This window comes from Chelonoidis abingdonii, chromosome 2, assembly GCF_003597395.2.
Source record: "Chelonoidis abingdonii isolate Lonesome George chromosome 2, CheloAbing_2.0, whole genome shotgun sequence".
In the NCBI taxonomy this organism is placed as follows: domain Eukaryota; kingdom Metazoa; phylum Chordata; order Testudines; family Testudinidae; genus Chelonoidis; species Chelonoidis abingdonii.
In genome coordinates this window covers 81,263,868-81,278,388 of record NC_133770.1, presented here as the reverse complement: position 1 = coordinate 81,278,388, position 14,521 = coordinate 81,263,868, and the positions used below count along the sequence as shown (strand labels likewise).

Below are 14,521 nucleotides of genomic sequence, written 5' to 3'. Positions count from 1 at the left end.
GCTTCTCAGGGAGCTTCCTGTTTCCTGCTGCTTCCCTGAACCCACTTGAGGAGAACAGGCAGTCAACTGAAGTAGGAGGAGCCAATTAGGCCCTTAAGACACTGATATCTTCCCTTACTCAGGCCCTGCTACCAGCCTGCTTCTTTGTCCCCTTCAATTGAATGTTGAGGGCTACTATAGCTGGCACAGAACAGCAGTCATGAGTGAAAGAAGAAAATGCCCCTCTGGGACAGCATTCAGAAAAAGAAAAAAAAAGCAAAGGAAGCTTTTCTATCTAAGCAGGAAGGAGCTCTCCTGAGATACATAGACACAAATGTTCACAGTGAGCCATCCGGCCCCAGTGAGGATGTGAGAGGTGAGGAGATGCCTGATCTTCCAGTTAGTCAGAGTGCAGGTGACCTGGCAGCTACTGCAGCATCCATATCTCCATCTCAAATGGATGTCACCATGCATATTCCTGAAGAAAAGTGTAGATCAAAGAAGAGTGGGTGAAGGTGCAAGAAAAGCTGCTGCTGAGTTTAGTTCCTTAAGTCTAGGTGATCCAGGACTATGGACCCACTTGAACAGTAGCCTGAGGGACTTCCTTGTACTGCATGGGCCACAGCAAGTGAAAAACTTCAGGTTCCCCAAAGACAATGAAAATAGAAGTTTCCATCCAACACATTACTGGCATGAAATCCTCAATGGTGACAAAGTGGAGAGGCATGACTTATGTACTCAAAAACCCAGAATGTTGCGTACTTGTTTTTGTTGCAAACTCTTCCAGTCTAATATTCCAGCCACACTGGGTTCTACAGGAACAAAGGACTGGAAAAATCTGGCTAGAAATGTGGCATGTCATGAGAAGGCAGCAAATTACCAGAGAGCATTCCAGAGGTGGAAAGAGCTTGAGATGAGACTAAGGTTATAGGTCACTATATAGACGATCAGCATCAAGAGAAGACTGCATCAGTCTCTTACGGGCAAAATGTTCTGAAAGGCTCATTGCCATTGTGAGAATGCTAGCTACCCAAACCCTAGCACTGCGTGGCACTTCAAATCAGCTGTATGTGCCAAACAATGGAAAACTTCCTTAAAATTGTGGAGCTGACTGAATTTGATACTGTACTCCAGGAGCATTTACAAAGAGTCACCACCCAAGAAATGTACACACACCACTACCTTGGAAAAATGAGATCATACAGTTACTGACAACAAAAGTCAAATAGAAGATTGTGGCAGATCTGAAGTCAGCAAGCTGTTACTCTGTTATTCTGGACTGCACACCTGACATCAGCCATCTGGAACGAATGATTTTCATGGTGCGTTTTGCAACAAGAATAGAACCTAGTGAAAATGTCCCTGCAATGGTGACTGTCAGAGAGCATTTTCTGGAATTTATTGATATTGTCATACCAGCTCTTGTAGTATCATCAAAGGTGCTTCTTAAAAAGCTGGAAGATACAGGAATTGCGATAGCTGACATGAGAGGTAAGGGTTATGATAATGGTGCCAAAATGAAAGGAAAGAACAAAGGAGTGCAGAAACAGTCCGAGAGTTAAACCCTCAAGCTTTTTTTGTCCCATGCAGTTCTCTCATTCATTGAACTTAGTGGTCAGTGATATAGCATCAGCTTCTAGTAAGGCTCCTGAATTTTTTAAATGTAATTCAAAGCATCTATGTATTTTTTTCTGCATCACCTCATCGATAGCGAATTTTGAAGCAACATCGGGGAACATGCTCTCTGACACTGAAACCACTGAGTGCCACATGATGGGAAAGTCGAGTGGAGGCGATAAAGCCTATCAAACACCAGATTGGGAACCTAGATGATGTCATAGTTGCCATTAAGGAGGATAATGCTATGACAGGAACTGTTCGTGGAAGAACGGTGGCAGAGGGAAATGGAATACATAATGTCAAATTTCTGTGTGGCTTAGTGTTGTGCCATGACATGCTGTTTGAAATAAATATTATAAACAAGAGACTCCAAGCTGTTGACCTTGATATATCTGGAGCAATGGAACAACTGGACAAAGCAAAGTCATCCCTACAGTCTTACCGGTCAGATGAGGGATTTCAAAATGTTCTGAAGCGTGCTCAGAAGTTGACAGAGGAATTTCACACTGAAGCTATTTTCCCACCCATTCAAGAATAGAAGTCACCGAAGAAGACGACATTTTGATTACAAGGCATGGGATAATCCCATAAGAGACCCCAAACAACAATTCAAAGTTGCATTCTTTAACCAGGTGCTAGATTGTGCAATACAGTCAACTGAAGAAAGTTTCATGCAACTCAAGGAACACAGCAGTGTATTTGGGATGTTGTATCACAGGGATCGGCAACCTTTCAGAAGTGGTGTGCTGAGTCTTCATTTATTCACTCTAATTTAAGGTTCCGCATGCCAGTAATACATTTTAATGTTTTTAAATAGTTTCTTTCTATAAGTCTATAATATATAACCAAACTATTGTTGTATGTAAAGTAAATAAAGTTTTTAAAATGTTTAAGAAGCTACATGTAAAATTAAATTAAAATGCGAAGTTCCCCTGACCAGTGGTCAGGACCCGGGCAGTATTAATGCCACTGAAAATCAGCTCGTGTGCCCCTTTGGCATGTGTGCCATAGGTTGCCTACCCCTATTGTATCATATTCCAAAACTCCTCACTATATCTGATGAAGACCTACACCAGCAATGCAGGGCACTAGAGACAGTGCTGACACATGATGACATGCATGATATTGATTTAGGTGATGAACTGGAAGCCCTTTTAAGATACATTTCAGTAGGATCACTCCAAAGGCTGTTCTGGAATATATGTGCACAAGTAAGATGACCACCCTCTGTCCAAATGCTTTTGTTGCTCTGTGCATACTTCTAACACTTCCTGTAACAGCTGCCAGTGGAGAACGCAGCTTCTCCAAGCTGAAGTTAATAAAAACACATCTATGCTCCACAATGACACAGGAGAGGCTGGTCGGCCTTGCAACCATCTCAACAGAGCATGAGCTGGCCCAGACTGTGGACCTTCAGGAAGCAGTTCAAATCTTTGCACCCAAGAAGGCACAGAAAGCACCACTTTGATTATTCAAACAGATAAAAATGTCCCGTGCTTACTATGCAGACAAGAAAAGTTACATTTGCTGTTAAGGTGTTTGAAAGTTAAGTGTTACTTAAAATTTTTGAACAAGGAATTTTAAGTTTGGTTCTCCTTTATTGGGGTAGGTAGCTGAACAGTACCACAAGAGGAGAAGAATAGGAAGAAGGCAGAATTGAGACCTTTCAAAGTTTTGGCCCAAGCGAGGGGTCGTGGGGGCGTCATTTGAGCCCCCCACCTCAGGTGCCAAATGTTGCAAAATACTATTTGAGAGACAAGGTGGGTGAGGTACTATCTTTTGTTGGACCAACTTCTGTTGGTGAAAGAGACAACTTTGGAGCTACACAGGTCTGTGTTGGTCCAATACAAGATAGTACCTCACCCACATTGTCTCTCTCATAGCCTGAGACCAACATGGCAAACAAAACATAAATTAGCATTTTCTAGGGTAACTAATAGTTCACAGCAACTAAATTTAAAGCTCTTTCCCACATTTGTATGGCACCTAGATGTCTGTCTGGGGACCCTCTGTGGTACTCTAATATAAATAATAAATATTAATAATCCCTATGAGATAGGTCATTGTTTCTCAAGCTTTCTGATAAGGGAAGAGCAGGGAAGTCACAACCCCTTGATACCTGCTCATGACTCCCAGGTTGAGAAACCAAGAGATAGATATTAACCCCATTTATAGATGGGGAAACTGAGGCAGAAGTGACAGGATTTGCCAAGGTCAGCAGGAGAATCCGTGTTAGAACCTCAAGATTTATAACCAACATGTACTTAAACGCTGGACTATGCCTCTCCCTGGTGGGCTCGAGTAAACAGGAGGATTTTAAAGACCAGAATGGCAAGTGAGCAATAGTCAAAAATACTCCTTGATATAAAATTCATCAGTGAATATTTTTGTTATGTTCTCCTGGTGGCCAGAGTCAGAACCTCCTTCCCACCCATGTATGCCAGAAAATCTGGAAGCTCATAGCCCGCTCCAGTGGCTCATCATCCAAGGTAGTCTTCTCCAGGAAGCCCAGCTCACTCACCCAGATTTCTGGTTTCTCTCCCATTACCGCACTAGTTTACATGACTCAAACCCAGCAGAAGTAGGCTTGTGTTTGCGTGGAGGTGTAGAGGGATGGGAATGGAGGACACTTCTTGGCAATAAAGTCAAAATGGTTATTTATTGTAACCGTGGTTCTTTAAGATGTGATGCAGGCATGTATTCCACTTAGGTGTGCATGTGCCCAGTGTGCCAGAACCAGACACTTTTGCCTAGCAATTCCCTTAGAGCAGTGGTTCTCAACCAGGTGTATGTGTACTCCTGGGGGTATGCAGAGATGTTCTGGGGGGTACTCAACTCATCTAGATCGATGTTTTTCAACCTGGGGCTTGCAGTCCCCAGGGGATTCACAAGTGCAGCGCAGGTGTTAGGGGGTAGCAAGGACAATTGCCCAGAGCCCAACACTACAGGGGGCGCCCATGAAGCTAAGTTACACGCTTCAGCCCCCGATGGCAGGGCTTCAGACAAGGCTGATTGAAAAACAGGCTGAAGTATCACACAGAAATGTAAGCACAATATTTATATTCCAATCGATTTATTTTATAATTATATGGGAAACATGAGAAAGTAAGCAATTTTTCAGCAATAGTATGCGCTGACACTTCCGTATTTTTATGTCTGATTTTGTAAGCAAATGGTTCTTAAGTGAAGTGAAACTTGGGGTACACAAGACAAATCAGACTCCTCAAAGGGAGACAGTAAAATCTGGAAAGGTTGCGAACTACTACCGTAGAGGGGCAGTGCTCATGCCTCATGGCTGTGGCCCCTCCCCTGGTTATGTGAGGCAGTGCTGCCCTGATTCCCTCCCCACCTCACCTCAGTTCCTTCGCATCAAACGCTGGTAAGATGAGACTCCAGTGAAGAGAGAATATACATTTGCATAACATCTCGAAGAATGACAGTTGCACTAAGTAACTCTTTCTTCCTCTTCGAGTAGATGCAGATGTGTATTCTACTTAGGTGACTCACAAGCAGCATCCCAATCCAGAGGCGGATCTTGGAGTCTACTGAAACAGGGATCACAGGACTGCCCTTTTGAGACCTTTGTCTGCTTTGCAAGATGTGGTAATAGCTTAATGGTCTGTAAATATATGCATGGATGACCACATGGCTGGCCTGCAAACATCCAGTATGGAAATGTCACTGAGGAATGCTACCGCTGTTGCTTGAGTCCTCATGAAGTGAGCCGTATTCGCTGAGAAGGTGTAGCCAAAGCTATTACATATGCAGTCTTGATTCAGGATCTTATCCATCTAGAGATGGTCTGTGCAGAGACCACTTGCCCCTTCATGCAGTCTGCATATGACACAAACAAATGAAGTGAAGCACAAAACAGTTTAGTCCTGGCTAGATGGAGGCACTGTTCTTCCGAGGAAGAGTGTGATTTAGGGGAAAACACAGGTAAATACATTTCCTGACTCAGATGAAACTGAGAGACCACCTTGGATAAAAACTTTGGGACGGTCGAGCAAATACAACATGATGTTGATGTGGGCAAGAACCTCCTCTCTGGAGCCACCCCCCCAGTAACCAATCATCAAGGAAGTTGTGAATTCCTTTCCTCCTGAGATATGCCACGACCACAGCCATGCATTTGGTGGAGACTCAGGGGGCAGAAGAGAGGCCGAACGGGAGAAGCATATACTGAAAGTGATGTTCTCCCACTATGAAACAAAGAAACTTCTTGTGGGTTGGTAGAATCACCTAGAGGTCCAGAGCAGCAAACCAGTCATTATGAGACAGCATGGGGAGGACAACTGATAAGAGTGGATCATGCAGAACCTCATGTATTTGATGAACTCATTGATGGCACAAAGGTTGAGGATGGATCTTACCCCGCCCTTGATTTTTGGTATCAGGAAATACTGGGAGGAGAAGCTGTGGCCGCCATTCCTGATGTCAGCAGAGACCTGACCTGCTCAATGAGTACCATCTCGTGAGAGCAGTCCCTGAAGAGGGACGGGGACAAAGATGGTGGAAAAATGACTGGACCAATGGTCTGAACTAAGAAGTTAAAATGGGTGCTTAGCAGGTGCTGGGTGAGGGTGCCCAAAGCCTGAGCCCAACTGCTTCCTCTTGTGGGATCTATCCCTTTTTCTAGGGTAGTCCCATTGCTTTGTGGGGTTGGGGGGAAAGGCTGCACAAGGAATGCTGTGGGCGATATTGCTGCTGCTGAGCCCCATAGTGGTGTCTTTCTGTGGATGGCATGTACATGCCCAAGGAGCTTAAGGTAGCTCTGGAATCCTTAAAGTAGTGCAAAATATCATGTCTTGTCCAAGAACATCCATCTGTCAAAGGACAAGTCCTCAGTGGCTTGCTGGATGTCCAAACCTATCCTAGACTTTTGCAACCAAGAAGCCCTCCTCATAATTAACACGAGGCCATCACCCCTGCTGTTGTGTCCACAATGCCAAGGGTGGACTGCAGAGATGTTTTGGCCTCCAAGCAGCCTTCTGCAACAAATGCCTGAAACTCCTCATGCGAGGCCTCAGGCAACTGGTCCATGAATTTAGACATGGCTGACCAATTCAGAAAATCATACTTGGACAGCAAAGCTTGCTGATTCACGATCCTCATCTGTAGCTATGATGAGGTATAGCTCTTTCTGCCCAGAACATCCAACCACTTGAAGTCTCTGTCCTTGGAGGAAGACTTGAACCTACCCTACCAGGCCTGTCATTCACCATCATTACAACCAGGGAATTCAGGGCTGGATATGAATAGAACTCTTCAAATCTCTGCATGTGAACGAAGTACCATTTCACTTATCCACCAGTGTTACTGAGGCCGGTGTACTCAACAGGGCTCTAGCCAGCTCAAGGAACACATAACTAATTGGGAGGGCCACTCTCCCAGGGATGGTGAACTGTAGAACGTCTACCAGTTTGTGGGTGTTCTCCTGGATGCAGAGAAATGTGGCTACATGGCGTAAAACATCCCAGTATGCCTTAAAGTACTCTGGAACAGATGGGGAGGACAAACCAGGCAGCATGGCATTGTCCGGCGATGAGGATGTGGCTCTCGTTTGAGCCACAATTGGCTCTTGCTCTCCGGAGGATGAACCTGGAAGGTCATGCTCTATCGGCTCTGCAGGGAGGAAGACCACCTGTGCCTGGGCTTGCGGCTGACCCACAATCACCACAATCAACATGGTGGGTGACTCCAGCTTTGAATGGGACGAGGAGAGGATCTCCACAAGCGTGGAGCATTCTACTGAGTCCAAGAAGGCCACAGATACCTGTAGCACATTGGTGGCCAGCAGGGGCCAGGGCAAGGACCTCCATCCCAGCCATGAGGTGCATGCCAACCCTGGGAGCCATACTGGTCCATTGGTGGCTCTCGGAGCTCACCAGATGATATCGAGTGGGAAGATGACAACCCTAACTCAGAAAAGCCCCAGGATCTCGGCGACATGGGTGGAGCGATGCCCTCGGGAGCCAATAGGTGACCCAATTCATTCATTGCCCCCAATGAAGGTGGTACCATCAGTACCAAGCATGTCAGTGCTACAGGCAGTATTGGTTCCAGTGCAAACAGTTGTACCAGAGCATCCAAGTGCATCAACATTGAGGGCAGTGAAAGCTGCAATGGGAGCATCTGCAGTGTTGAATACAGCAGGGCTAAAGAGGGTCCTGGTGCTGAGGTCCCCCATATTGATTCTGGTACTAGCTCCTTCCCCACCACAGAGAGGGGAGCATCTGGGTGCAGTGCTGAGGGGCACAAAGATTCAGTGGCATCCTCCATTGGAGGGACTGCAGAAGGCACGAGTCTTGGAAAGTCCTGGACCAGCAGCAAGGATGGAAAAAAAAAAGCAGAACAGGTCTGCTGCGGCATGGTATGTTGACACAGTGGACACAGTCAGTATTGGCATCGCCCTCGTCAATACTGGACTCTAGTGCCGATGCTAGCCCATTGAGGGCCCTAAGCAGGAACATTTTTGCCCCCTAATACATACTAATAATTAATAGGGGACCCCTTTGAGCTGCTTGGGACCTTAAGCAATTGCTTAGTCTGCTGATGCCTAGCCCTAGCTCAGCTAGACTCAGCGGACGCCTGAAAACCAGAAGTAAAGTCAACAGCATGGAGTTCCTGCCCTTCCTCCTCAATACCATGGAAGGGTCAGAGGAACACATGCTGTCCCGTGTACCAGAACCAGTCCCAGTCAAGTCCACCCTTTCCCTGGGGGAGGAAGAGGAGTCGCCCTGCGCCCTGGAATAGTCCTGATTGGACTTATGAGGCCTCTTCCTTGGTGCTGAAGACAGAGAATGGCTCCTTTGCCTCTTTGGAGACATGCCTGTCCCGGAACAAAAAGTGACAGCACTCTCTGAGCCTGAGGGTCATCTTTGGCCCAAGGATGGCCTCAGTACCAGATCAGGCCATGTGGCCTGTTCCAGCAGGTGCTGTCTGAGATGAAAGTTCCACCTCAACTAAGTCCGCTTCTTGAATGATTTACAGATTGAACAACGCTCTTTGAGGTGGGCCTCACCAAGAGAAAGCAAGCACCATGTGAGGGCGATCAGTCTTCAGTATCGCTCTTTCACACAAAGGACAATATTTAAATCCCGGTGAGGGCATACATTCAGGAACACTATCTACTGACTACTAACACACACTAATTATATACAATGAACTACGCTGAGACTAAATGCGAGTTTGTGAGACTACAACCACACAGAGCTCCGACTCCAGGCATGGGTGGTGAAAAGGAACAGAGCGGATTCAGGGCCAGGGAAGGGGCCACAACTATGAGGCATGAGTGCCGCCCATCTATGGATACTGCAAGGCAAAAGTCTCCAGCTCCACCATGCTGGGCATGCACACACCTAAGTGGAATACATGTCTGTATTTCCTCAAGTAGTAGTTAACCACTGTAATGGAATTTAAGGGTTCTTGCTGTAGAGTTTGGTTCCATTATGTGCCATGGAGTGCACCAGTCTCTGATCAAAACACTAATTTTATTGTTGCAGTAATTTCACAAGACACTCAGTACTTCACCCAATTCCGACTTAGAAGCTATTTGAAAGAAGTACATTAATGTTTCATGTCAGAGCCTCAAACTCATAGTTTCCTTGTTCCTCTTCTCCCTTTCTCTAATAGCAACGGAGGAGCTTAGTCTCCATCTGGTCAGTTTCTTGGTAACACAGGCTGTAGATTGCATGTTTCTGATGGTATTTACTATATATCTTTTCCCTCTACATGCATTTAACTACCATAAAAGTGCCTATGCCACACTCTAGGCACCCTTGCCATCAATGAAAAATGCTATCCCTATGCAAACAAGGTAATATAAATAAGAACACAAGAACGGCCATACTGGGTCAAACCAATGGTTCATCTAACCCAGTATCCTGTCTTCTGAGAATGGCCAATGTGCCAGATGCTTCAAAGGGAATGAATAGAATGGGGGAATTATCAAGTGATCCATCCCATCATCCAGTCCCAGCATCTGGCAGCCAGAGGCTTTGGGACATGCAGAGAGATGGCTGCACCTCTGACCATCTTGACTAGGAGCCATTGATAGATCTAGCCTCACTGAACTTATGTAATTCTTTTGTGAATCCAATTATGTTTTTGGCCTTCACAACATACTCTGGCAATGAGTTCCACAGGTTGACTGTGTGTTGTTTCCTTTGCTGGTTTTAAACCTGCTGACTATTAATTTCATAGGGTGACCCCAGGTTCTTGTGTTATGTGAAAGGGTTATTCACTTTCTCCACACCACTCATGATTTTATAGACCTCTATCATATCTCTTCTTAAATCAACCACAAATCACCAACAAACCACCACTCACAGGAACATATTCCAAAACAAAATTATGCATTACTAACATTACAAAAGAGATCTATCCCTTAGATCTTCAACTCTCCCCCAAATGTCCGTTCAAAGACCTTGACTTTGCACATACCAAAAACCTTAAAAGATCTGGGCTATTTTAGTCCAAAGTGGGGAATAAATTAAATAGCTGAAGGGTCTTCATGGAGAACACCCTGCCAGCAGTTCCCTCTCTTATATGCCAAGGGAGCCCCAGCTTCCACTCATCACAGCTGTGGCAGTAAAACAGAGGGAAAGAAGAGTAATCTCAGGTCATTTAGCACTTTACAGATCCAAAAATCAAAACCTTAAACCACACACAGAAGGTTCTATGTTAGCTTAATTGTGTTATTCTGTGATGAGTAACCTTTGTCACAAGTATCTATCACTTACAAATGTAAAAGTTTGCTGTGTAATGAAGTATTCAGGTGACAGACTCTCTTGTGGTAGAATTCTGAAATACATCCAAGTCAGTGCAATTATCTTCATCAGAGCTATCCAAATATGATTGCGTAGCTAACATAAAAGTATTTCACATCCAGGGAAGTTGACTCTGACAGAGATGAAAGTTGTATATCAGTAGAAAACAAGTTGACTTGAGGCCACATGATCTAGAAGTGCAGATTTTGATCTTATTACTGTCAGAAAACCATTTAAAATTAGGAGAATTACATTTTCATGATATGCAAGGAAGAGTCAAATATCTCAGTACATGTGTGAAAGTATCAGACATACAACTATGGAGTGTTCATTTTAATAGCTCTGTTACTATCATTTCAGTTAACAAAAAGATCCATTAATACAGGACTATTGTTCTGAAGAACCACCAAATGGTAATCAGAGTTAATGCTAAATGAAAAGAAAACACAATCATCGTTCATCTTTATAAACTACTAATCAGTAATGCCAGTTTCATGCCAAATGCTTTCTTACCAGAGTCTGAAAATAATTTAATTGAGATTCTTTATAAAATGAACATGTTGTAATCTCATTTTATAGTATACATTTCCAAATAACTAGCTTTGTGATTGGTCCTATGGAAAAAAAAAATAAAAAATCACACTATATAATAAACAAAATTTAGATTAATTTCCTAGTAAATGCTGTGAACAGTGTATAATAAGCTGTCTTTGAAAAAATGATATGCCTTTGGAAATGATTAACTATTCTACTACAAGGACAAAAATGTTAACAAGCATAAGGAATGGTACACTAAGAATTAAGCATACTAATATACCAGGCACACCTTCTCTTGAAAAGCTGCAGATCAAGACTACATTTAGTATGAGGATATCTACACACTTAAAAGATCTGTTTCATATAATTTTGATATACTGTCCAGCTGGTTATATTTCAACCAGATCTAGCATAAACTGGAGTGATGCTCTGTATGCTGTCTCACCAGACAACTGTTGAATATTCCATATGAAATGAAGAGGAAAAGGAAAGGGGAAACAATTTTTCATTGTGTCAAGCAATCAGTGTTGATGACCAAGTACAGATAATAGATACTATCTATTGAGTAATACATTGTAGAATGCAAACACAGTAAGATTTTAAATACTTTAAAAGCATGTTCACGCGCTAATGCTCAATTCATATTCTCTTCTCCATGTGTTTCCTCCTTCAGTGACTCGGCTGCAAGTTTCATTTGCTGTGAGGAAAAAAAAATGGTGTCACCTGTTGCAGCATAGTTTAAATGAAGCGAACAAAACAACGGAATCCGAACTGAAAAAAGTATCACTTTGAATCTAATTAAATAATGTTTAAAATGACAAGAAATAATTTTAAATTAATTAAAACATTCCTTTGTAAAAAAATTTAAAACACACTGAGCTTACAGCATGCCTGAATTTTACAAGTGAGAGACTGGAAAATACAGTTTTTATTTGGTAACTGCCTGTCTTACCAGATCTGAACAATTGCTCTGTAAGGCTGAAAGTGTGTCTTCTCTCACCAAGAGATGTTGGTCCAATAAAAGATACTATACCATCCACCTTGCTTTTCTCACCAAAAGACGTAGAGACTGACAGTTCAGCTTATATGTTAATTGTTTGCATGGTGAACAATACTTATACAGGTCTATAGACATAAGCAAACTCCTTCAAATGGAGTTACTGAGACCTAGAGGTACCGCATGTGGAAGATTAGTAAGGTAGCAAGTTGCAACACTGGAAGAGTATATCAAATTAAATCTATTATTTTAATAACTGGCCATGTTTTCAAAAGGACTGTGTGAGGAGTTAAATATAACTTTAATATTTACCTGCCATTTATAATTTCACTGATGTTTTGAACTAGCATTGCAGATTAACTTCTCATTGCTATAAAGTCTATGAAAAAATATTTCATGGATGTATTGATAAATTACACATCTATAAAACTATATATTTTTTAATTTTAGAAGTTTTTATTCTTGGAGAATGCATTATCTTTTTAGGGTGTCAATTTATGGCCTTTTTTTGCAAAATTAAAATAGAAAGCGAAGCTGTCTAATAGAACCTCTTTCCATTTAAACTAATTAATTTAAAAAAAGCTGTCTCTCAACTGCACCTACCTTTTTTGGAAAGTAGATCTTAGATCTATTGTGTTCCTATATTTAATAACAAGGTTTCAACCTGCTCACATATCTATAATAAATAATAGTAAAACCTTGTTATGTACCACACCATAATATTTACTCCACTCACAGTATTTCTGGCATTCTGTATAGTTAAAATGAGGAATAACACAGTAACTAGGCACTGCAAGTGTACCTACATTTCAACACTTGTTGCCCATTGTACAACTCATGAGTGTTCTGTTTTCTGTAGTATGGTAAAGAGATTGTGTTGCTTGAAAGCTTATCAGTTTAATTGACTAAAGTCACTATTTTCAGGAAATTGCCAGGCTAGCACCTCTGCCTGCTGATAGCTCAGAACCCTGGGAACCCATACACTAAACTACCAGCAGGGCTGTTGCTAACAAGACCTAACTGTGCTCCCAGTTCTCCTCCTTCCATGAACAAGCCTGGCTCTTGCATCCTGAGTCTATGCTGGCTTTGATTGCCTATTCGTTAACTTCTCCCACAGATGCCTTTCTTCTTTCTCTCATGTAACCTCTGCCCCATGGAACCACCCTCCCTAAACTAACCCTAAAACCACCCCCCATCCTGCTTTGAACTCCTCGTCAATACTCACTTCTACTTGACTACAGGGATCTTTCAACTAATAATGGCTAGGCAGAGGCCAATAGAGATTATGGATATTTTATTTATATTAATATTTTAATGGTATGACCAGATACAATCTGAATGTGCACACAACTAACCTATGTAGCCTGGCATTTCGATCGCTGTTATCGGAAGTCCCTTAGTTCTACCTCTACTTCTGCCTGCGTGCGTTATAGCTGATGATTGTGTTGTTTGTGTTTATGTAGCCATCATATCCTATGAACAGAGGCCAGAGAGCATGCTGATATCAGGGTTGTAACCAGAGGGGTAGCTTTGGACCTACATAATTCATGAAGAAATCTCTTACATTTAGGAAACCAAACATGAAGCCTTCGTAGCACAGGGTCAAAAACTTATTTCTTTTCCTTTTATTTTTATAGTTATATGATGCTTCTTCCTGGGCCACATTTTCAGGTACGTAAAATGGTGACCATGAAGAAGAATTGTAACAAAGTAATCTAAGGTAGGATGGAAAAATTAAATTCTTGGAACATATTCATATATTCTTTGTCATTACATGCTCCATTTGAAAAATGTGAATGGAATTTGCCTGTAGACTGAGCATCTGACTCCTGGCCAGGGAGTCTGTAGGTGTTAAAGAGGAAATAGCAAGCCTCACTGGATATAAATTTTACTGTACTGAAGTGTTCTGAATATTGTACTGTACGTTTTTCTTGTAAAATTACTGAAGTTAATCTTTTAAAAAAAATTATTTCTAGTGACAGGCTTTTGAGAGACCCTAGTGCTCAATGCATCACTATCACTGGAGGGCTCCCAATGTCCCTTGGAAGAGATAGTTTAACTTCATTTTATTCAGTTCCTTTTCTTTGCCAGGCAATCTGCTGCTAAAATAGATGAACCTACTCCCTTGTAAAAATAAAATCTGGAAAGAGGGCAGTGATGGTGATTTGTGTTATTCCTGAAGCTACGATTAAGGTTTTGTCTCCATTACCAGAGAGGGCTCAACGTGAAGCAAGGATGACAGGCATCAAAAATATCTGCTGAGGGAAGTTGAAGTCATTATGTGAAGCTTCTCAGTAACAAGACTGTATGGTCAATCAAGGGTCTGTGGAAGCAGGAGACTGGATGAAGCTGAGCCAAAGGAACTGTTCAAGTACCACCTGCAGTTAACAGGTAAAGGTCTCACAATATTAGAAAAATTAGAATTTGTGCACGTATACTAAGGCTGTGAATATTGAGAATAAATTCCATAAAGATACACTGAAACAAGTAAGAAATAACTAGTTATTCTTTGGAGAGAAAGGGGATTAAAAGATATAGCCAAAGCAAAGAGAACAGATTGTGATGGACCTAAACGTGAGGAGGAAGGGGAGGGGAGAAACTAGTTGTACTGAGTGGC

The 14,521-nt window shown here is 42.5% G+C and overlaps 1 protein-coding gene across 3 annotated transcripts in view; it reads right to left on the bottom strand.

Moving 5' to 3' along the window:
- Positions 1-10,690: 10,690 nt before the first annotated feature.
- ANO10 (anoctamin 10) overlaps positions 10,691-14,521 on the bottom strand; it is a 284,686-nt gene continuing 280,855 nt past the window's right edge. For 2 of the 3 annotated variants that reach the window (XM_032784131.2, XM_032784132.2), the window contains one exon: positions 11,457-11,604. In XM_032784131.2, coding sequence (XP_032640022.1) covers positions 11,542-11,604 — 63 coding nt within the window. In that variant the 3' untranslated portion in view covers positions 11,457-11,541. Of the gene's footprint in view, positions 11,605-14,521 lie in introns of all 3 variants that reach the window. The other variant, XM_032784130.2, reaches the window with a different exon arrangement.